The sequence below is a fragment of the Balaenoptera ricei genome, chromosome 6 (genome assembly GCF_028023285.1).
Source record: "Balaenoptera ricei isolate mBalRic1 chromosome 6, mBalRic1.hap2, whole genome shotgun sequence".
NCBI classification, from domain to species: domain Eukaryota; kingdom Metazoa; phylum Chordata; class Mammalia; order Artiodactyla; family Balaenopteridae; genus Balaenoptera; species Balaenoptera ricei.
Window position 1 is genome coordinate 110017111 of NC_082644.1, and position 24414 is coordinate 110041524.

The 24414-nt window shown below is 52.2% G+C and overlaps 1 protein-coding gene across 10 annotated transcripts in view; it reads left to right on the forward strand.

Annotated features, from left to right (window-relative positions):
- The window catches only part of DAB2IP (DAB2 interacting protein), a 193688-nt gene that overhangs the window by 79898 nt on the left and 89376 nt on the right, over positions 1-24414 (forward strand). For 9 of the 10 annotated variants that reach the window (XM_059925527.1, XM_059925524.1, XM_059925533.1 and 6 more), the window contains one exon: positions 10551-10654. The exons of the other annotated variant lie outside the window; for it this stretch is intronic. In XM_059925527.1, coding sequence (XP_059781510.1) covers positions 10551-10654 — 104 coding nt within the window. The remainder of the gene's footprint in view (positions 1-10550; positions 10655-24414) is intronic. 10 annotated transcript variants of the gene reach the window in all.

Sequence of the window (24414 nt, forward strand, 5' to 3'; positions counted from 1 at the left end):
AGTTTGCTTTAGTATTAAATCATTAAATTAGAAACTTGGAGATTATTTATTTATTTATTGAAGTATAGTTGATTTACAATGTTCTGTTAGTTTCTGCTGTACAGCAAAGTGATTCAGTTATATATATATATTTATTCTTTTTCATATTCTTTTCCATTATGGTTTATCGCAGGATATTGAACTTAGTTCCCTGTGCTATACAGTAGGACCTTGTTATTTAGAGATAATTTAAAATTTGAATTCCAAACTGTCAAATACAGAAAGGTAAAGAGAGTTTTAAAGTTATATATAAAAAATCAGTATGTACACACTTAAAACTTTATGCCTATTTTAAGTTGTTGGAAAACTATAAGACTGTTGTATAGCCACGTTGTTCTAATTTAATAGTACCCTTGTTTCTAAGGAAAACAGAGCAACTTCTACACAGTCTATTATGCTTTTATAAACTGTTTAAAGGTATTTTCTCTTGTCATTTTTTAAAATAAAGTGCTAATTCCAGCTCTCACACCGAAAAAAAAATAATATAGTTTTTGAACAAACACTAAGTCTTGAGGTGGAATTTTGGGGTAAAAAGAAATCATTTATATTTTCTGAATGAAATGACAAATAGAGTGAATTTAATTCTATACCTGAATATTTAGGGTTTGATAATCATGGAGTGCTGTTGTTGGAGCTTATATACCCTAAAGAAGTTTTAGTAATGTATTTAGTATCTATACTAAGGATAAATACACAGTGTGCGGAGTGACTATCAAAAGATAAATATTCTCTATGTACAGATTTGAAAACATCTCTAAACTACATTATAAAATAACCGAGAAAGGTACCATATACTTCCGTGGTTTTCAAACTCTTTTACATATGTTGATTGATAACAAGTGCATTGTGGAGAAAGAAAGAAGTTTACATTATATAGGGTCATGAATATTATGTTTCCAAAAGGAAGCTTTTCTCCTTTTAAGGCAGCCATCGATTTGGAAAAGGGACCTTGAGAGTCCACAGTCCTGGATCAGCCAATGGTGTGATGTCACTGCCCCTCCATTTTTACTAGAATAAGTTGAACCTTGATCAGTGGGTGTATTGGCTTCCTATTGCTACTGGAACAAACTACTGCAAATTTAGTGTCTTAGAACACACAGACTTCTTATCGTATAGTTCTCAGGGTCAGAAGTCTGAAATCAGTTTCTCTGGGTTACAACCAAGGTGTCGGCAGGACTGCAATCTCCCTGGGGGCTCTAGGGGAGAATCAGTTTCCTTGCCTCTTGCAGCTTCTAGAAGCTGCCTTGACCCATGGCCCCACCTCACTCCCACCTCTGCTTCCATCACCACATCGCCTTCCCTGTCTTCTCTGATGCTCCTGTCTCTCTCTTATAAGGACTCTTGTGATTACATTGGGCCCTCCCAGGTAATCTAAAATAATCTCCCCATCTCGAGATCCTTAATCACGTCTTTGAAGTCCCTTTTGACATTGAAGGTAACATATTCATGGGTTCTAGGATCAGGATGGGCTCTTTGGGGGCCATTATTCCGCCTACCACAGGCAGGTAAGGTTTAATAACCTCTAAGAACCACGTCTCCTCCTTCTTCCAAAGATGGATGGGGGACTTCCCTGGTGGCGCAGTGGTAAAGAATCCGCCTGCCGACGCAGGGGACACGGGTTCAAGCCCTGGTTCAAGATCCCGCATGCCGTGGAGCAACTAAGCCCGTGCTCCGCAACTACTGAGCCTGCACGCCACAACTACTGAGCCCGCGTGCCACAACTACTGAAGCCCACCTGACTAGAGCCTGTGCTCTGCAACAAGAGAAGCCACTGCAATGAGAGGCCCGCGTACTGCAACGAAGAGTAGCCCCCGCCTGCCGCAACTAGAGAAAGCCCACGTGCAGCAACGAAGACCCAACGCAGCCAAAAATAAATAAATAAAATAAAAAGCAAAGATGGGTGGCCAAAGTCTGAACTGGAAAAAGTGTGTGTAGGAGACCTACCAACGTATCAGTGCACTATTTTGGCAAACTCACTCTTCATTTGGCTAACTGTTAAGAGCAGATAAGAACAGTACAGGTGTGCTTCACACACACACACACACGCACACAGATACACAGTGGCATCAGCTGGACAGCCGTGTCTGAAAAGTTCTAACACTCTGAAGGTTCCTTGACCTGCTGCCATGGTGATCTTACCTTTGGCTCTTCCTGCAGTTCATCCAGCCACTCCTGCAGTGGCGGGGGTGGGGAGGGGAAGTTGGGACACCAGTTCATTGGCAGCTTTACGCTTGGGGAACTTCATTCCCTCACCCACGAGTTTGTTTCTAAATCTAATTTTTGGACTTTTCTGATCCACTTTCTCTAACTGGTCATTTGGGCTGCTGTTGATTTCAATGTCATTTGTTTTGTTTTCTGATTTTGTTTTTTCTCTTGCTTCTCTTCCTTTTTCCTATTCAGATGTATTCAGAGGGTACAATTTGTACTGAATCATCATACCACCTATTTCTATATTAATTTTACTATTAGTTTTTGGAAGGCTGAATTATTCTTCATTCAGCAAGTGGTACGGTTCCCACCTGTAGCCCATCCCGTTCTCCAAAGAGTATCTCTGATACCAAGTTTTTGAGTACTGTTTATGATATTTTTCTATGTAAGTGCACACACATACAAACAGGAAGTAAAGCATCATATTAGTTTAATCATGTAGACAGCAAATGTGTTTCAGTCTAAAGAGCCCATGGTAAGCCTTTGCAGTGGTGTTTATATTTCTGTGCCCCTTGCCTCTAGATTGCTGGCCATTCTCTCTACTCAGGGAACACTGGATAGGAATACATTTCTGCAGTGAGTTTCTCGGGATGGAAAATCTCAATTGTTTACACACAGATATGACTCCATGTATTTCAGATAGGCTATTTGTTAACTTCTCATTCTGAAAGTTTTACAGACATGTAGGCAGTTGCAAAACCAGCACAGAGAGGCTTCTGTGCATCTTTCACCCGGTTTCCCCTGACAGTTACATCTCATGTAACCAGTACAATGTCCTCCAGCCAAAGACCCACCAGAAACACACCTCCAGCTGAACAAGTTGGGTCTATTATTTATTGCAGTGCTGGAGAACACACACTGTGGGGAACCACGGGACACATCTCCGAGTGTGGTAGAGAGAACCTATTCTAGGATTTGGGCTTTGGTTGGGTGATCTGGGGGACGTCTAAGGAAGTGGGGTTCACTCTTGATTGGCTGCTCTCAGAAAGCGGGGGCAATTCTGTGATGGGGTATCTCAAATCTTATCTCCAGGGAGAAGAGGCAGCGCAAGGATAAAGCTGTCATCAGTAAAGAAGCAGCAGACACTCGTTTTCGCCAAGGAGGGGAGATTTTTGGTATTTTGTGGGTGGTGCGGTGACCTGGCTTTTGTCAGTGGCTTAGACAAAATGATAAAGTGGACTTGTTTTGCCTCATTTTATCATGGTAGCCTTGTCTGAGGTTAGTATCCTGTGAGGTTGTTTATGTCCAAAAGGAGAATAACATGGCAGAGCTGTGAATGCCAGGTCAGCTTCTGGATGTCAGTGTCTGCTTTCCTCCTTCCTTTCTCATCTTTTGTGCACATCAGTACGATGCGTGTGTATAACTCTGTGCCATTTCAGCACATGTGTAAATTCGTGTAACCACCACTGCAATCAAGACACAAGACTATCACCATAAAGATCTCCCTCTTGTGCTGCCCTTTTATGGTTACACCCACCTACCTGCCCCCCACCATCCCTAACTCCTGGCAACCATCAGTTGGTTTTGCATCTCTATGACTTTACCGCTTTGAGAATGCCATATAAATGGGATCATGCACCATGTGACCTTTTGACATTGGCTTTTTGCACCAAGCATGTTGCCCTGGAGATCCATCCAAGTGGTTGTGTATTTCAATCGTGCATTCCTTTTTCTTTGCAGAGTAGTATTCCATGGCGTGTGTATTAGTTTCCTATTGCTGCCATAGCAAGTTAAAACTTAACAGCTTCAAACTTCCCTGGTGGCGCAGCGGTTAAAAATTCGCCTGCCAAGGCAGGGGACATGGGTTCGATCCCTGGACCGGGAAGATCCCACATGCCACGGAGCAACTAAGCCCGTGCACCACAACTACTGAGCCTGCATGCCACAATTACTGAAGCCTGTGTGCCTAGAGCCCATGCTCTGCAACAAGAGAAGCCACCGCAGTGAGAAGCCAGTGCAGCACAACAAAGAGTAGACCCCGCTCGCCGCAACTAGAGAAAGCCCACACGCAGCAACAAAGACCCAACGCAGCCAAAAATAAATAAATTAAAACAAAAACAAAACAAAAAAACTTAGCTTCAACAACACAGATTTGTCATCTTACAGTTCTGTAGGTCAGAAGTCTGGTGTGGGTCTTGAGGGACTAAGATCAAGGTATTAGTAGGCTGCATTGCTTTTTGAAGGCTCTAGGGAAAACTCCATTTCATTGCCCATTCCTTGTTGGCAGAATTCAGTTCCCTGTGGTTGTAGGACTGAGGTTCCTATTTTCTTGCTGGCTGTCAGCTGAGGGATGTTCCCAGTTTCTAAATAGAGGTCACCCACGTCTCTTGGCCCGTGACCCCATTCTTCCATCATTCCTCTCATGCTTAGAATCTCTCTTGTCTCTTCTTGCATCACTGAATCCCTCAGAGCCATCCTTTTGCTTTCCTCTTGCACATTTAAGATTATCCCCAACTGGAAATCCAGGATACACTCTCACCTCAAAGTCCTTAACCTTAATCACATTTGCAGAGTTCCTTTTACCATATAAAATATCTTCACAGGTTCTGGGAATTAGGGTAGACTTCTTTGGAGGGAACATTATTCTGCCTCACACACTCTGGATGTACCACGGTTTAACCATTCACCTACTGAAGGACGTTTTGGTTATTTCCAGTTTTTGGCTATTACAAATTAAGCTGTTGTGAACATTCTTGTTAAAAAAAGTATAAGTGGATTGCACTCTGTTTCCTTTTGCAACATACTTTTTTCACTCAACCTCTTATTTCTGAGTTTGATTCATGCTGATCTTATAGAACTGGGTCCTTTGTAGGGGTCCGTGGACGTTGCCCCCTGGAGTCCTACCCTATTCCACCGAATGACTGCCCCAAGGAGTCGTCCACTGGGGCATCCATTCCCCTGTTGGTGGACATTTAGGTTGCTTCCCACATTCTGCTACTACAAACAGTGCTGCAGTAGACATCTCTGTGCAGATCTCCATGTGCAAGTCTGAAGCATTTTTCTAGACTGGACATGTAGGAGGGGAATTTCTGGTCTTAAGAGTATGTGTGTGTGTGTGTGTGTGTGTGTGTGTGTGTGTGTGTCTGTGTCAGTTTCAACTAGCTCTTTTCTAATTCTTCTCAAATTCTTTTCTTTCCACCAGCAGTGAAGAAAGACTTCCCCACATCCCTGTCAACATTTGGGGTCATTGTTCTTTCTCATTTTTGCCTCCCTGAAAGGTGTGAAATGACATCTGGTGGTTTTAATTTGCATCTTCCTGATCACTGTTGAGGTCCAGCACACACATACACCCCTGCCTTGCACCTCCTCTTTCTATAGTGCTGACTTCTTTTCTCCTGCTGCCAGTATTAGAGGTTGCTGCCTCGACCTGTTTTTAAGCAGTAAGATCTGGGCGGTGCAACCCGACAACTGAAATTTGGTGTCTTGTCTGAAATTACAGGATGTTCCTCAGGCCTCCGTGTTTCCATGGGAACAAGTAACAGTCATCCTTCATGATTAGGAGGTATCCATGGCAACCAAGCCAGCAGCATTTGAATGAAACCAATTTTATTTATTTTTTTTGCAAACACATGAAGGTTAAAATGCGTTTCTCCGACTATGGCTTCCAAGAATAGGAAGGCAGCCTGGTCTGCCTGGTGAAACAGAGACTCTTGACCTACTGGAAAGGGGATGCAGGATCAGCTGGTCCTGTGAACTAATTTTGTAGACTGGAAGCCCGAGAGGTCACGTGGAGGTCACACAGTGAGTCTGAGCCGAGGGAAGATGCCTGAACCAGTGCTCCGAGGTCTGGAGGAGACTCGGAGGTCGGCCGGTTCGCCCTTACTGGGGTCTGTCCCTGGGGATGCCACCTTCATCCTGCAAGATGTTAGCAAACTCACTCAACTTCTCTGGGGTCCTGCTAGTACCAGTTGTGTTGCTTAGGGGTTGGTGTGGGGCATGAGCCCAAGCATCCCAGTGTCTGCTTCCTCAAATTAGAAAAGACTTGCTACTAAGTCAAAGGCCAAAGGCAGCTGTGTTTTTAGAGGCAGAGATAGAACTCAGGGGGTCAGCTTTCCGCCTTCTTTGCCTTTGTAAAATAAAGAGTGGGGTTCTTTTCCATTCCTTTTTTTTTAGGTGGTGGGGAATAGAGACAGTCACTGCTCCGACTCCCTGACTCACTGGATTGATGATAAGTCATGAGCCCGGGGATGGAAAGGGGCTGGCCTGGAGTCACACAGCAGAGTCAAGGTTAAGTCGAGTCTCCTGGTCCCAGCCTGGTGCTCCTCCCCCTCCCCCATGCTCCAGGCATCCTCGGCCTTCTCTGAGCCCCTCTAAGTGTGGGTTTAGGGGGAACAGTTTCAGCATATACTCTCGCTTCTTAACCTGGGGGAACTTTAGAGGAAGTCACTTTTCCCTCTTAGGACCTCAATTTACTCATCTGGAAAATGGAGCTCCCCACAGCTGTCTAAGTTGTGAGGTGGGGATGATATTTGAATGTGTCTCAATGGGGGGAGTATTGCCCCTAAGTGGACAAAAAAATTGATTCTAGGAAGGGAAGGTGAAAAAGTCTCACTCTTTTTCTGTATAAAGCCTAATATACATATAGGACAAAAAGATACTTACTGTATATCTATGGTTTTAGAATTTTGTTGAGGGGAAACTAGGAAATGAAAAAGACTCCTTAGGGGGAACGAATAAAAGGTAGAGAAACACTGGTCCGTACCCCAGCAATCCATGTGGTTATTATTACTAACTTTGTGTTTGGAGCTTGTGTTGGCTGCTGGCTTCTGGGGGGAGCTGTTTGGGGTGTAGGGTCAGAAGAGAGCCTGACCCGGCCCAGACTCTGCCCCTGTGGTTCAGCGTGATCCCCAGGCATGTCACGGCTTCCCATCCGTGTGTAAAGGGGGTCCCGCCAGCTCCGTGAGTGGGGCCTGTTTCTCAGGCAGCCAAGATTCCGCCTGGTGGATCCATGGGGGTCCAGCAGGAAGCAGATGGCACTTACACGAGGATGATTTGAGGTGTGGGCGGGTGTGGGGAACCGTGAAGAGGAGTGCAGAACCCCAGAGCTACTGGCAGCTGGGGCTGGTCCACTGAGGCTGGCAGGAGGGGAGGGGAGCATGGATGCTGGGAGGCGAGAACCCAGGAGACCTGATGGTAGTCGGGAGCTTTGGTGGAGAGAGGCCTCTGACCCAGGCGACTCTCCTCCCTCCCCTGATCTCCTGCCAGGGCTCCCCGTTGGCCAAACCCCATGGAAGCCGGAGGGCCCAGAAGTTGGGTTGGTGGCCTACACGGGTCGGCTCCCTGGAGCAGGAGGGAGAATGGAACTGGGGCTAAGCGGAAGCTGTCCGGAAAGGTGCCTGGATTCCTCTTCCTCTGGCGTGCAGGAGGAGGAGTGGACTCTTACCCCATCCTGCCCTGCAGCCCCCGTGCTGGGTTTCTACCTTCTGATGCAGGTGGGCTGTAGCCTGGGCTTTGTTTTTTTTTTTTTTAAATTTTGAGTTTATTTGAGCAAAAATCAATTTGAATTGTGCAGTGCCAAACTGGAAGTGGTTAGAGATACTCCCCAGGGCGTCTGAATTGAAGTTTACGGCTACTTTGGGAGCACCCACGAGGGTCTTTGCTATCTATCTACTGGGTTAGGAGCTAGTGGATAAGTTCCTTTCCTCTAGTCTCAGCTTCCTCATCTATAAAATGGTGGTTGGACCACGCAACCCCTGAGCACCTCCTGCTCAGACCCAGCAGGCAATGGCCGTGATCTGTACAGGCTGTGGGAACATCAGTCTTGATCTTAGAGAAGAAGCAGCCTCGCTGGGCTCCCTGTGTCCTGCCAGGTGCCTCTGTGTGTCTCTTGCCTAGAGGTGTGAGGGCACACCTGCCCAGCAGGGGGCAGTGAAGCTGTGGCCAGGTGTGTGTGTGTATCAGGGAGAGGGGGTAGTTCCTGAGAGGATTCTGGAGGCTGAGGGCAGTGTCACACACATGGGTGGGACACAGTTATGGAGGACCCCCAGGTGGAGGTGACAGGGGGTACTGGGGGTGGGGGGGGGGAGATGAAGGCAGACTTGGGGGCACAGGAAGAGATTTCCTGGGGAAATCTCCAAAAAAGAGTGGGTCTCCCCTAGTGTGTGACTGGCAGACACCGTAGAGGGGGAGCGGAGTGAGGAAGGTTCTAAGTAGGAGGCACCACGAGGGAAGCAGAGAGGCCCTAAGACATGGCAGTCACTGGGCTGAAGAGGAAGCTTTTCTAGAAGAGGTGGCCCCAGGGCTGCCTGGTGGGCAGCTGGGCCTGAACCCATCCCCGCGGGTGGCCCACTGCCTCCAGTCCCAAAGTGGCTTTGCCTGCTTGCCCACCAGCCAGGGCTCAGCACTGGCCTGCCCTAGTGGGATGAGGGGCTCAGCTCTGTCCTTCCACACTTCTGAGGACCCCTGTGCAAGCCGGCTGCACGGAGAGAATGGACCGGAAAGTGTAGCACGGCCCCCCGATAGCCCGATCTGCCTTCTGGGAAAGCCTGCTCCTCGTTGTCTGTCCTGTGTGTGTGCACATGTCCACACATCCACTCGTGCACATGTATCTGGGGATGGATCCGAGCTGGTACGCATTGGAGTGTCTACATGGATGCGAACACGTGTGTGTGTTTTCTGGGCGTGCGCCTCTGACTCTGCACCCCGGTGTGTTCGCGGGTACCAGGGAAATCTCCGCCCCGTCCTTTTTCCCGTCCTTTTTCTTCCTTCTGAGTCAACAGGTCTTTCCCAAGCAACCCCCACACATCAGCCTCCGTGCAGGGCGCTGGGGATGTGGAGATGCAGCCGGCTTAGGCGTGGGCATTAGGAGTTCCACCGTCAAGCAGAGGACACACACACACACACACACACACACACACACTGTGCAAAGTGAGAGCGTAGATAGGCTACTCCTCTGTCAAGCAGAGGACACACACACACACGCACACACACTGTGCATGCAAAATGAGAGCGTAGGTAGGCTACCCTGGCCTGGCTCTTGCTACAGGAGCCCTAAGGGGGCTGAGAGCTGGGGGCGGAGGAGGTTACCAAGGGTTTCCTCCAGGGCCTGCTGGATGGGTCGGGCTGGGAGGAGCAGGAAGGGGGGGCTTCTGTGGGGGCCACAGCCCAAGCACTAGAAAAGAGGCAGCCAGTGCCAAGCCCGGTGTCGGGGAACCAGGGGGGAAAGCGGCCAGGTGGACTGACCTAGCTGTCTAAATGGGCGTGCTCAGGCCGTGGCTAAGAGTTTTGAATGAGCTGTCGCCATTTAAAAATCAGAATATTTCATATTAACCCCCGCCCCCCAGATTTCCAGGTCCTCCTGAACCGTGGGAAGCTTTGGCTGCACTGAGCCCCGCATTGCTATGCTGAAATAATCAGCTGGAGCTGAGCAGCTGGCCGCTGCTACCCTTTACTCCGTTACCTGCCCGGCCCTTGCACTATTCTCAAGTTTAAAGCCTCAGGAAGAGACAGTTCCAATTGGAAGCTAGAAACCATAGAGTCTCGTGTTTGAAGGGACTGCTTGTATACCTCCAGTAACAGGGAGCTCATTATCACACATCACAAGATGTGCACCTTGAAGTGCGGGTTTTAGGAGACCTTTTTTAAAGAAAAGTTGTGGTAAATATATATGAAATATATACATGAAGTTTACCATTTTAATCATTTTTAAGTGTACAACTCAGTGGTATTATGTACATTTACAAAGTTGTGCAACTATCGCCACTGTCCATTTCTAAATCTTTCCCATGACTCCAAATAGAAACCCTGTACAATTAAGCAATAACTCCCCAAGCCCCCCCTGTCCCCAGCCCCTGGTAACCTTTCTGTCTCTATGAATTTGCCTATTCTGGGTATTTTGTACAAGTGGAATTATACAACATTTGTCCTTTTGTGTCTGGCTTATGTCACTCAGCATGTTTTCAAGGTTCATCCAGATCGCAGCATGTATCAGAACTTTCATTCTTTTAATGATGGAATTACCTTCCGTTGTACGGAGCTACCACACTGTGTTTATCCATTCATCTGTTGATGGACACTTGGGTTGCTTCTACCTTTTTTGGCTATTTTGAATAATGTTGCCATTTGCATACAAGTATTTCTCTGTGTCCCTGTTTTCAGTTCTTTGGGGCATAGGAGTGGAATTGCTGGGTCACGTGGCCACTCTGTCTTTAACTTTTTGCGGAACCGCTATCTGTTATCCACGATGGTTGGACCATTTTATGGGGACCAGTTGTGTGCTGTCCCGGCTGGACGGGAACGGCAGGAGGGCCTGACTGGGTGGCCTGGACTGTCCACGCTCACCCTCCCTCTCCCTCTGTTGACAGAGTCGCCCCAAGAAAGGCCGGGCTCCCGGCGCAGCCTGCCGGGCAGCCTCTCAGAGAAGAGCCCCAGCATGGAGCCTTCAGCCGCTACGCCGTTCCGGGTCACGGTAACTATCTCTGCGTCACCATCGCCACCTGGCCTGGGGTGCTGCTCTGCGACCCCGCGGCCCCCCCTTCCTGGAGCCTCACGGACCGGGAGAACATCCAGCCTCCCTTGTTCTAGGTATCCGATCGCTCAGCTGCTCCCCTCTCTGTGGCTCAGCCCCATCCCGGGGGGCCACGTGGGGGCCCCTTGTTGCGAGGGAGGGGCCAGACGGAGGACAGACAGCTCTGCAGGCCGTGGGGCCCAGAGCTGAGCTGGCCGGGGAAGAAAGGGGCTAGTGTTAGGTCGGATAAACGCACCGTCATGCATGCACACACACACCACGCTTCCTTAGAATGCACCCTTTTTGTTTCCACATTTTAATATCTCTCATATTACAGCCCGTGGTGTGTCATAATTTAATTGCTGTGTTTTCTCTTTCTTGGTGGCACATAAAATAATGCTGTATCTTACAACTGATGATGTCTTAGGATCAACAAAGGACAGTATATGTATCTTAGCTACTGATTATTAGTAGTCCCACCAGCACACATTCTTTTATTTCAAACCTAAATGACTTAATGGAAACAGAATCCAGTGAACCTTAATATCTGACTCTCTGTGTCCCCCTGTGTCCCCACCATCCTTCCACGCACCTGCAGTTTTACGTCCCTTTACTGCCCCCATTCACATGTTACCATGTGCCCCTCTGTCCATGCTCTGCCAGCTGCTGGAGAAGTGGACATGTTCTCTTCCCCTGGGAGCTCACAGTTTGTAGGGGAGGTGGCTGTTTGATCATTTGTTCATCCATTCATTCATTCAACCATTTTTTATGGCGTGCCTGCTGTGTGCCAGGTACCATTCTTTGCACTGGGGCTGAGTGGGAGGAGCTGGCCAAGAGAGTACCAGGTGGATAAAGCCCTTGACCTTATGGGCTTGACATTCTTGTGTTGGAGCTATGTGCTGTGAAGGAGAAAAGTAGACTGATAGGGAAAACCAGGAGAGCTTCCTTGAGGTGGTGTGGTTGGGAAGTGATAGTTGAGCTGAAGTCCAAGGGATGAGGAGCTAGCCCTCTGGGGATCAGGGGAAAGAAGGTTTTGATGGAGGGAACAGAGAGGGCACAGGCCTGGCTGTTGCTATACAGTGTGCTATGGGGGTTCCAGGTGAGGTGAGAGTGGGCTGGGAAAGGTGTTCCCTGGAAACACCTTTGAGCTGGGTCTTGAAGGGTTCCTTAGAAATTGGGCAGGCAGCGACAGTGAGAGAGGGAGTTCCAGGTAGGGGGAACAGCAGTTGCAAAAACATGGAGGCAGGCATGGAAGCACACTAGAAATTGATGTGTTTGTGGAATGGTGAAATGCTTGGTGGGACTGGAGATGAGGGGTCTGGAGGTCAGGGTAGGAGGTGAGGCTGGGAAGATGGGCCAGGTCCGGGTCAGGTGGCGCCTCTGATAGTTGCACAACTTTGTAAATGTACATAATACCACGGAGTTGTACACTTAAAAATGATTAAAATGGTAAGTCCTCAGCTAAGGGGACGGGGCTTTCCCCAGGGCCACTGATTCTCCTGCTTTCTGTGTGTCATAAAAATGCTCTCAAAATAGATCCTTGGGCCCCCTCAAGATTTCAGTGCAGTGGGCCAGGGGCAGAGCCTGGATATCTGCATTTTTAACAAGCTCATAAAAGAGGTAGTTCTGAGCCCTAGGCTCTGGGTCAGATCAGCCTCCAGGCAGTGAGGAGGAGAAGGACACCTGTGCTGAGGAAGGATTCCTGGTCACCTCCCTGGGTGAGACCAGGGCCCTTGGGAGATGGTCTCCATCTGTGGGGAGGATCAGGAGGCTGGCACCTGAGAGACCCTGATCGAATCAGCTGGCGCAGAGGCCAAGTCCTGCCCTTCCTGGACCCCCAGGGCCACAGGCACCAGGGCTGAGCCTTCAGGATGCCTTAGGGAACGCTGACTAATCATAATGTAGCCCCCTGTACTATGTTCACGGTCTTACCTATTCGATCTCTTTTAAACCTTGAGACAACCCTGAAGCTGATACTTTTATCACCCCATTTTACAGATGAGAAAACTGAGGCCCAGAGAGGTGGAGTCCCTCACCCGAGCTCCAAGTGCTCATAATGGTGGAGCCAAGCTTTGGACTCAGGTCTCCCTGACCCTAGCGCAGGAGCGTGCTGCACCCCTCTGGCTCGACTGGAACCAGAGGAGGGGGACCCTTCCCCCATTCCCTCCCAGAACCCCCTCAGCATCACTTTTTACCCGCTTCCCTTTCTTTTGCTGCTCTAATAGGTGTATCATCACACCTCGAGGTTGCTATAATTTGCAGTTCTTTAATTGCCAGCTAGGCTTGGCTTTTTTTCTGTAGTGTCATCTTCACTATGTTTCCTGGTATGGAAACCACCTGTGGCTCAGAGCCAGAGCCAGAGCCAGCCTTCTGAGCCGCCAGGCCCCCGACTCACAGTCCTGTGAGATTAGGGTCTGCGGGATGGAAAGTGTGTTCAGCCGTCATTTTACCCACTTCTCGCAGCAACCCCGAGGGAGGTACCATTAGTGTCTACCAGTCACAGATGAGGGAACTGAGGCTCAGAGAGGTGAAGTTGTTTGCCTGGTGTCACACAGCTCTTGAGTGACAGAGCCTGGCATGGATACTATGATGGCCGGACATTTATTTTTTGTGTCGTTTTGCTCGGCACCTTGTACTTTTCTGTGTGCAGCAGTTAAGGAAAGGGGCGTGAGTCGAGTTTCTATCCTGGGCTGGTGCTCAGAGCTGGGGGGGGGACTAGGGAGCTCAGAGGTGGGGATCTGGGTTCAAATCCTGGCTCTTGCATGACCTGTGTGACCTCGTTAGTCACTCAACTTGTCTGAGCCATGTGTACTCATCAGTAAAGGGCAGGGAATGACTGACCTTCCTTGAAGGACTTGGTGAACCTTTGTGTGTGCGCACCAGCCCAGGTCTGACCCATGGTAGATGCTTACCCCATGAAATCCAGCATTATCATCCGAATTGCATTTCCTCTTTTGGCTCCAGGACAGTAAAGATCTGGGGAGGGTTGGGGTGGAGGGCAGAGGACCGGGTGCTTGGGGGAAGGTCAGAGGTGCGCCTGACCTGGGCCTTAGGGACAGGCTTGACGCGGACCCTGGGCAGGACCAGAAGCACACCCTCTCCCCTGCAGCCTGAACTTGCACTTGCCCCCGTGTGCTCCCACAAGCCAGATCCTCTTGCGCTCGCTGACTGCTGCTCTGTGTAGCCCCCTGAAGGAACCCAGGGAACATGGTTTTGCCTGGAGGAGGCAGGGGAGATGTCACAGGATGTACTTGAATAACTGTCGTCTTTGCCGCCATTTCAAACCAGGGTGACGAGATGTCACCGCCTCTCACAGCGGTGCCCCTTGGCAATGATGTAGTTTAATGGAGAATCCACGTCGGGGTCTGTAGGACTCACTCTATCCACCTCCTTCACGCAGACTGAGGCCCAGGAGGGGCCAGACTTGACCAGGTCGCCACTCAGCTGGGAGGGCTTCTGAGTCTGGGCTGTTTGCACCCTCACATGCGGCCCTTACCCCTTTTGTGAGTCAGCCTGGGACCGCAGTCATCCCACAGGGCATCGGGCTCAGTGCTGCTCCCACCCTCTGCCTCTTGGAGACCATGGGACCCTGGGAGAGCCTCAGTTTACCCTTCTGTAAAAGGGGGGGAGTGACTTCGAGTTTTGAGCATACAGTAGGCGCTTAAACACTTTGATGCGGTATCTAAGGGAATGAGCCATAAAGTCCACAGACATGGGGCTGAGCCTCATGGCAGCTTTGTGACCCGGGCAAGATATGGAACCTTTTGCTTAGCTGGCACAACTTCCTTCTACCTACAGGTGGAGTTGGGGGGTGGGGGAGTGGTTTCCCAGGGCCACTGGGTGCTAGCAGGCCTAGCGGGCGCACCCTGAGAGCCGTGGGGGCCCCTGGATGAGGGCAGGATGGGGAAGGAGCTGGGAGCAGGCGACTAAATGGACCTCCCGCCCATCTCTGGCCTTCAGCTCTTGGGCTCCAAAGAGATGGCGAGGCTGAGATTCGAACCCATGTCTGTCTTCTCTGCAGCCAGCAGGGAATCCTGGAAGTGAGAGAGGGTCAGAGGTAGGGGAGGCAGGCAGGCAGCGAGCTGGGGGACTGGATCTGCACAGACTGTCAGGCTGGGTCCAGGGGCTCTGCATGGACCCATCCCTCTTCTTGAAGCCCAGGGACCCTTAGCAGCAGCAGGCTGCCCCCTCTCACCTGCCACCCCATGTTCGAGGAATTCAGTCTGATTTGGGAGTTAAGGAGATGGTGACTGTCACCGGTCCCCTCAGCCCGCCGCCCTCCCCAGACCCAACCTCCCCTGGTGTGGGCTTCCTCCCTCCTTCCTCCCTCCTTCCTCTGCCCCCGGCCCCTCCCATCGACCTTGAGGAGAGCTGTCAGGGCCTGGGTGTGGGAGGTGGCAGAGGCTCTGGGAAACTTGACAGCCAATTGATTCTTCCTCGGGAAGTTGAAAGTGAAGAGTTGTGTTTGAAGGTTTAGCTGAAATTAGGTCTCAGGGCTATTTTTTGCGAGTTGGAGAAGGAGAAGTGTCAAGGAGGGGAAGGCCCAGGGAGCTGGCGGAAGCTGCAGATAAACTCCGTACCAGTTGATTGCAGATGCTTCTAGAAGCGGGTCTCAGTTCCTTTCAATCACCCACTTTTACTGGATGCTCAATTGTGTGCACCCTAGGTGGTCCTGAAGCTGTGACGGAGGTGTGCCTGGGGTGCTATGAGAACCCAGAACAAGAGACAGTTAGTTACCTCTCACTGGCGAGGATAGGGAAAAATTCCTAGAGGAGGATCTTTGGGGCTGGGCTTTGAGGGATGTGTAGGAGTTTGTCAGGAACAAAGGGAGAAGAGTATTCCAGTTAGAGTGGGATCTAACAAAATAGGAACAAGCCAGCGGCCCTGTGTGATTAGATATGATGTTGAATGAGTTGAAGACATGACGGAGAGGGGCCTAGACAGAAAAGTGAGTGGGTGAGGCCTTGGACTTTCCCCTACAGGACACAGGAGTCAGGGAATGATGAGTGAGAGTGGAGTGGGCAGGAGATCTCTGGGATGTGGACCTTAGGTTTCCCCAGCTGCTCGCCCCTCTTCCTGCTCCTGTGGCTTCCCCAAACCCTCCCCACATTTCAGCTGTCTTTCTTTCTCTCTCACATACACATAAACAGGTACATGACCACAAACATGCAGGACTGTGGGTGACCGCCTCAACACCACGGTGGAAAGGCTGTTGGAAATTAACTGCTCCAAACCTTCCTTCTCCAGAGGAGGGACTGAGGCTCAGAGAGGGCAGGGTCCTTTCCCAAGGTCACACAGCATATCTGGAGCAGGGCCTGGAATTGAGCCCAGGTCTCTCCATTGCTGTCCTGTGCTCCTTATGCCTTGCTCCCTCCTGCCTCATTTCCCTGCAGCTGAGTCCTTCTCCCCGCCCCCATCATGCTTCCTGGGAGGAGGGGGCTGAAGGGAATGGACATGTGTGGGTCCAACTACCCATAGAGGCCCCTGATGTCTCATCAGCACACTGCCACCTCCTGGTCTGCCTCTCTGCCCCCATTAGTAGCCCTTGTCGGCTAAGGTGACTCCTGTTGGGCATGGGGATGGTAGACAGAAAAGCTGGTCAGGCTTCCAGATCACATGAGCCTGCTCTGTCACTGCACAGATGGGGAAACTGAGGCCCAGAGAAGGTAGGTTTGCCTGGAATACCTGCTGGGCCTCCCTCTACCACTCCAGGCTTCTACTGCCCATCCCAAATGCACATTTACATGGGACACATCTATGTCTGTGGCCCACAGACTGGTGGAGAGATGTCAACCACGCAGTGTGGCAGACTGGCAGGCAGGAGTGCTGGACCCCAGATTGGGTGCCCCGCTGGACCCCAGATTGGATGCCCCAGTTTCCGCCTCGTAGTACCAGGAATTTGCCTGTGAGGCCGATGTCCCTTGCTCTGTCGAGCCTCCTGCGCTGGGGTCTCCCAACCCAGTGTCTGGCCATTGTTCTGCCGATGAGAGGGTTGGTGGGGAGAGCAGGCCCCGTACCCTCAGCCCTCCTCCTCCCCTGCCTTTCATGGAGCCTAATTGCTATTAAACTGTTTAAACCCAAAAGGCAAATTACTATCATTTCGGTCTGTGTCCATTTGGTCTGTGTCTGCCTTCTGTGGGGAGAGGCCCCCTTTCCCGCAGCAGGAAAGTAGGAGATGGGAACATTGTCACCGACAGCCCAGGGTGGCCAGGGCTGGCCAGAACGGTCTGCAGGGCGGGAGCACGGGGCCAGGGGCTATCTGGCGCCTCCTGAATTGAGACCAGGCCAGCATCCGAGGTCTGGGACTGAGGGCAGGCTGTGGTATTTGGTAGGGTTGGGGGGCTGCCTGCCCCATTAATAAACATGAAGGTGGTTTCATCAGCTTAGTTTTACAGATTAGGAGAGCAAGGCTCAGGGAGAAGGAACTGGCCCGGGGTCCCCCAGCCCGTGAGCGGCAGAGATGGAAGTCAAGCTCTGGTCTACGAGTCCTGTTGTGGGTGTGAACTAACTTACTTTCCTCCCTCGCTTCTCTGCCTTCCTTTCTTCTTTCTTTTAGTACATTTTTAATCAGCACCAGCTGTGTTTCAGGGCCTGTGTGGGGCACTGACACAAATAGGATTAAAACGTAGGTTCTACCTGCAAAAACACGGCGGGTTTAGCTGGGGTTTGACAAAGTCATTTCCAGGCAGGTAAGGGGAAAGGACAGGCAGCCAGGACAGCCCCTGCGAAGGCCAGGAGATGGGAAACAGCATGAGGGACAGGAGACCCATGGCAGCACATAGAGCAAACGGGATCGGAGGCTGAATTAACAGGAGTGTGGAGTCCCCGGAGAGGGAGGCGAGGGTGGGCCGGCGCTGGCCGGCGCTGGCCGGCACAGGCCTGGAGTGCGGTGTGTCCTTCAGAGCAGCATACCTGACCGGGCTGGGAGAGTCGGGAGCTCCTTACGTGGGCAGAGACCAGGACCAGGGTGGGGGATGAGGGACGGGGAGCAAGCAAACTGCTTTTCTCAAGCAGGTTGTCGGGACCCCGTCCCCGCCCTCAACGTCTGAGCTTAGAATGTCCTTGTAGGTGTCCGTGAGGGCAGGGGTGGAGGGAGGAACCAATTCAAGGAGCCCTGGAATCTCCTGCCTCATTTCGGGAGGTGCCAGCTTGGCTCGAGCAGCTTGGGTGGGAGGATGGAGGGGGGAGCAAGGACAGCCTCTGCACCCTCAACCACCCGTTTCTGCCCCCAGTGTCCTCCGGAGGTACCTCTAGGACACCCCTGTGAGGCCCTGCACTCGAGCCTGTTGGGCGGCAAGGAGTTGGATAAACTAGTCCCCACTAAGGTGTCAGTGGCTGACTCCCCGGTCCCTGTGTTATAGGTTCCTTGCACGAAAGGAACCTTATCAGTTGGAAGTTTGAGTCACCGTGGAATGTCAGGCTCTGTGACTGGCAGGTGGGATACTGTTTGGGGGTCTTTCTCCCTCTCTTCACACCTCCCTGGGTCCTGGGGATACAGTACTGGCTCTTCTCATAGGTCTACCTGGGATGGGGCAGGATTTGAATCTTAGCCCCATGGCTCCCCTCTGTGGGATCCCTCAGGCAAGGTCCCCAACTCTGAGCCTCTCTTTTTCCTATCTGTAAATGGGCACAGGAGTTCCTTGCTCACAGGGCAGCTGTGAGGGCTCAGTGCCTGGCATTCAGCCAGTGTTCATGCCCTGCCCCTCTTTCTGGTGGGCGGGGCTCACCCTACCCCACCCTTTCCCCAGAGCCTCGGGTCCTCCCTACCGCACCCCTCCATGTGCTGCCCCAAATGACATTGCCCCTGACAGAGCTTCTAGGGCTCGGCTCTGACACCAGGCTCTGATACCAGAAGGTCTAGAGGGGGTGAAGGGGTCCCTAAGAGACCAGAGACCAAGTTCCCAGGTGGTGAGTACAGATGGAGGTTGGAGGTGTCCGCGCAGGGCGGTTTCTGCCCAGTTGGGGGCAGCAGAGGGCAGCAAGTGACTGCCTGGGCGGCAGCTCCCAGAGGAGAGTGGAAATCCCAGGGGTTTGTGTGCCCCCCACCCCGACCCTGGGGCCATGGGGGTCCAGCTAAACAGGCTGCAGAGCCCACTGCCGGGTAGAGGGAACAGCTCAAATCAGGAGCGCCTGTAGGCAGCTGGGCCTGGCACTGTTGGCTGAGCTGCCTGGGCTGGGTTGACCAGGGAGCTGGGGGACCTCTGAAAGGGGACCGTCATCAGGGACACGGAGGGGGGCAAGATCTGGAGCCGAGGCAGCCTTCCAGCAGGAGGAAGGGGGTTGAGGGGGCCAGTGTGCAGGCTGGCACTGTCTCTGCACCGTGGTCACCAGGCTGGACCAATAGACCCTCCATCACGGTTGTCCTCTGATGAAGTCTGGCCGACCTGGGTTCGAATCCAGGCTCTGCCAGCTCCTTGCTGTCTGCATGAGGGCACAAGGAGGCAGGGGTGGGGCAGTCATAAAACCTGTTTTACACGGTCCACTGGGTCAGGTCCTCTCCTGAGCCCTCACTGGGTATCATCTCATGATACCATGAGGCAGATAACACAAATCCCACTTTGTTTAAAGTGACAAAACCAAGGCAGACGGAGAGTGAAGAACTTGCTGAAGCTCACTCAGCTCGAGAGCCTAGATGGTGAAGGTCTCACAGAGCCTGGCCCACAACACGCAGCTCAGTCTCTGCCGGCCAGTGTTGTTATTCTTTCCATTTTATAGATGAGAACACTGAGGGCCTGAGAGGGGAGGTGCGTTGTTCCAGGCCACACAGCCAATCGGGGACAGAGCTGGCACTCAGCCTCATCTTGTTCTGCCCCTGCCTTCAGCTGGCCTGGCCCTCACAAGTCAGAAGCTGCCTGGTGGGAGGGAACTGCTCCCCTCTTCCCACCCCACCCTGTGTGGCCCCTGTAGGCCTTCCCCTCCCCTAGGGGACCCAGGAAACTGGGTGTGGGGGGCAGGGCTCAGATGCCTTTGCTCCCACCCCACCCCCATATGAAAATGCAGTGATTGCCTCTATCACATCCAGTGGCATTTGGGTTGGATCGCAGACATAATTATATCTGAATCTTTGGGTGGGAATTGTTTCCAATGCCAGGAGGCCCTCTTTGGAGGCGGCAGCAATGGCATCTGTTTCCGACACAAGGCCCTGCATGGGGATGAGTAACTTTTCCCATGGAATTGCTTAAAGAACATCTAAAATGAGCCATGATTGTTACTGCCCCGCTCCAGTGCCTTCGATGGCTGCCAGGGAGTGGAATCCAGCTCCCCAGCTGGCATCGAGGCCCCCAGGCCTGTCCCAGCATCCGTATGGGCTGGTCCTTCTGCCCACACTTCCTCCCCATTTCCGTTCCTCGAGAGCTCCTTCCCTCCCCTGTGCTCCGCCACGGACTCCTGCAGTCTTCCCCTCCCCAGGCTCCAGAACATAGACGCTGTGACTTAACCGTCCACCGGACGTGGTGACGTTCTCAAGGGCAGTGACTGTTTCTGATTTCTCTGAGCCCCAGGCATTGGGGCAGGGCCTCACCTGTCGCAGGCACCCGAGCGGTTTGTGGGGTGAAGGTATGTGAGAGACGCAGGGAGTGAATACATCCAGTGAGTGAGGGCGGGGTGAGGAGAGGGGGGTGAGTTTCCACCTCCTTGCTCCTGAGAGCCCACTGCACCTCTGAGGCGGAGTGGCCACCCGCGTGGGGGGAGGTCAGCACAAGTCACCCAGACCACCGCTGTCTTGCCTTGAAATTGACCTTGCCTCCACCCCATGATCCCTCAGGGGCAGGACGCCCAGGTGAGCCTGGCCTGCAGACGGTAAATCAACCCAGGAGGAGAAATAGCCTATAAAATCCTCTCCCCAAACGGTGCGTTTTGTATCCTGCAGTGAAAAGGGCTTTTAAAAGCACTGCTCACTCAGATGGATTTATGGGGCTGCCACCCACCTCTCCCCTCTCCCTCCCGCTAGTGTTCACTGGTCTCTGGGGCTGGAGCACCCTGGGGTCCTGGTGTTCCCTGGTGCCTCCTGGTCCAGGGAGAAGTGGGATAGCTCCTCTTCCCTGCCTTGATGCTCTGGGGCTATCCCCGGCCAGCTAAGTGCCTGGGACGGCAGGGTGGCGCAGTCTGACCCAGCAGAAGCTCCCTGTGGCCCAGCACAGGGCCTGAAGTCCCACCATTAGCACCCTTCCTTCAGGCAAGCTGTTGTCTCCAGAAGGTCCCCTTGTTGTTACCGGCAAATGGGTCACCAGGGAAGGGAAGGATGGCATGCCCAAGCTAGAAAGGGAGTTAGAGATCATCTAGACCAATCCTCTCATTGTACGGATGGGGAAACTGAGTCACAGAGAGGCTAAGGTGCTTGCTCACAGCCTCATAGTGCAGTAATGGAATTATGGAAGGTCTTGGGCTCTGGTGCAGACCACCTGGGTTGAACCCAGCTCTGCCACTTCCTGGCTGTGTGGCCTTGTGCAAGTAGCTTAATGTCTCTGAACCTCCGTTTTCTCATCTGCACATTGGGTTCTGAGAATTAAACAAGGTAAGTCATGTAAAGCTCTAATACAGTGCCTGAAGCTTAGACGGAGCTTAATAAATACATCTGGCTTGCTCTTATTAACGCATTGGAATAGTTCTCATTATCGTTAATAGCAGAGCTAGGTTTTGAACCCAGATTTCTTGAGTGTACGCATGGTTTTCTTGCCACTTCTGCCAGGCAGCCTCTGTTGAGAGCGTTCATTCACACAGAGTGCACAGAGCACAGGACTGGGTTGTTCTGATGGGGGCTAAGCAGTGAGTCACCCTGGGAAGACTGGCCTGGTGCCGGGGCCTCAGTGACAGGGCCTGGAGGGAGGCAGAAGGAGACAGTAGAGAGCCTGCTGCAGGGGTGTGGCTCCCTGATGGGGTTGGTTTTCCCCCAGCCATGTGGCCCTCGTGCTGGACTCCCTGCCCCGAGGTCAGGACTGGCTGAGGGCTTAAAGAGCTGATGAAGTGTGTGTGCCCATCCTGACCTCTGGGGTGGGCTTACGAGGCTAAGGCAAGCGTTGGCCAGCCAGAGGATTTATGGGAGTGAGTCACTCCCTGGCTGCTCTGGGTTATCACATCCCTGCTCGAGACCTTAGGAATGAGTGTCTGATTTCTGTTAACTGATGCCACTCAGTCCTGGGCACTGGCAGGTACCAGGAGGGTCTCTCTGTTGTCCTCATTTCCCCCTCCCACCTTCACACCCCCACCTGCTTCCCAACTGCGTGCCCCCACCTCCTCCCTCCTCTAGACTCTCAGGGTTTCTAATGGGCCCCCTTGACCTGGGTGTCCTCTGCTTTGGGGAGGGGGTTGTATGTCCCATGTCATGAGCCTGGGCTCGGGTGTGTAACTTGGAGGTCGGAGGGACCTGTGATCACTCTGGGGCCCTCCAGGTCAGCCAGACCCGCTGCTGTCCTACCTCTACAATCTTTGCCTGTGCTGTGATTCTGCCTGGAATATCCCTATACGGCTGCCCTGCCCCGCATGATCTCAGTAAGCCCACCTGCTGCCTCACCTTCAGTGTTTCTATTATGCCTTCAAAAGCTGCCTCCTCCAGCAAGTCCACCCAGATTGACCCCAAGTGGAATCCCTTAAAAGGCCTCCCAGAGCACATTCTCTGCCTTTCTCCTTTTTCTTTTTTATTTGTTTATTCATTTAGGAAGTATGTACGGAATGCCTGCCAGGTGTCCAGCACTGGGGACCCAAGCCGCAATGGCCCCCACAGTCCTGTAGGGGAGGAAGGCATGAAACAAATGCATGTACAACTATGACTGTGACAGGTCTGCAGGGAGATATGGCCCAATCCGAGGGCATCTGGGAGGCCCCTGAGGAGAAGACTGAAGAGAGACTGAAGGGTGTGCAGGGCCCGCCAGGCAAAGGGGGACTCTGTTCTAGGCAGTGGCAATAGCCTGGGCCAAGGCCCCGTGGCAGGAGGAGCTGGCAGTTCCAAAAGTGCCGCTGAAGCCACTGGGGCTGGAGCCCAGGAGGGAGATCATGAGAGGCCTTAGGCCTCACCAAGGAGCTAGACCTTCATCCCAGGAGCCCAGGGGTGGAGCTGGTCCATGGCGGGGTCTCATCTGTTTTTCCAAGGGTCCCTCTGGATGCTCTCAGAGAATGAACAGGGTGACAGGGTTGGGGACAGTCAAAGCAGCGAGGAGGCTCCCACAGGTGCCTCGGAACAGCCTGGGCCGCCTCTCCAGCTGGACCATGGGACCCCTGAAGGCAGAGAGCTAACGCTTCTTGGGGCTCAGCACATGGCGAGGCTCAGGAAACACGCCCTGAGTGAGCCATTGACCAGCCCCCTTCTCCATCACAGGAGCTTTGGGTCCTAGAAGTTGCTTCTCTAAGTTGCTGCCTTCTGTTTCCTTCTGGCTAATTGCTGGGCTGTCCCCTGGTGACCGAGCAAAGTCTGAGCAATAAAAACAATGACAATGACGGTGATGATGATAGTAGCTAATATTTTTACTGTGTGCCGGGAAATGGGCTAAGTTCTTTCCATGCATGATCTCACTGACTCGTTACAACAGTCTGTGAGGTAGCTACTATAGTCCCCATTCTATAGAAGAGGAAACAGGCTCGGACAGTTAGGGCACTGGCCTAAGGCCCACAGTCATTAAGTGGTGGAACCCTCTACTACCTTGCCTCTTGGGGGAGGGGGAGGAAAGGTATTTGCATTTTACCCAGGGATTCCTAGACGTCAAGGTAATCCTAGGACCTAAAGAGGTGTGTCAAATGGTGGTGTTTCAGGTGTGGTGATGGGCAGAAGGAGAGATGTTTGGGGCAGGGGTCTCCAGCTCTGGGTAGGGGTGAGGCCCTGCAGAGCAACCTGCCAGGCCTCAAGGCACCCAGAAACCACACATTTAGGGAGCTGTGAAGACAGTTTTCAGGGTGTGAGAGAAGCAAGTAGGTCGTCCTCAGAGATTGGCACAAAGTGAGGCCCTGCCTGCAGAGCAGGCGAAATTGGGGCGGCAGCAACATGGAGCCCTTTTCTCCCCTCCGGCCCAAGATGTGGGCTTGTGGCTCTTTGAGCTTACCCGGCCCCTCTCCCTTCCTGCCATGGCTGTGAACGTGAGCGCGTGTGGGCCGGTGTGTTTGGCCTGGGTGTCAGCGTAACTCTGTGAGTACCTGATGACAGTTGAATATATGTGTAAATTTGTGAGCCTGTCTCAGTATATTTGTATGTTTATCTGTGCGTTTCATGGCTGTGTATGTGTGTATTTGTGTGTGCGCTGGTCAGTGTGCATCTGTGTGTTTAGGTGTGTGTATCTGGTGGTGCTAGGGAGACCTGTTATGTTTCTACCTGCATTTCTTTGTGGCCATGTCCCTCCCCGACATGTGCACCATCCATGTCCTTGAACCTGGGTGTGTTTCTCTCCCTGGGTACTTCTCCATGTGAACATGTTTGGGTGTAGCTATCCGGGCAATATTTTAATGCAAGAGTGATCCTTGAGTGTCAGGCTCCAGCCCCTTCCCGGTCCTCATGGCCAGTGAATTGGTTCTCTTTGTGTGATCTGAGTAGTCTGGCTACCTTCTCTGGGTAAGGTGGAGTGTGGAGGTCTTATGTTCAAAGGAGCGCCGGCATGGGCTTAGTGAGGGTTCTGTGGGCTTACGGTGGCCTGTCAGTAGGTGGCCACTGGGAAGGCACCAACTTGATCCTGGCTTAATATTCCTCCCACCTTTCACCTGTCACAGTGTCTGACATTCCACCGTTACTGAGTTATTCCCCA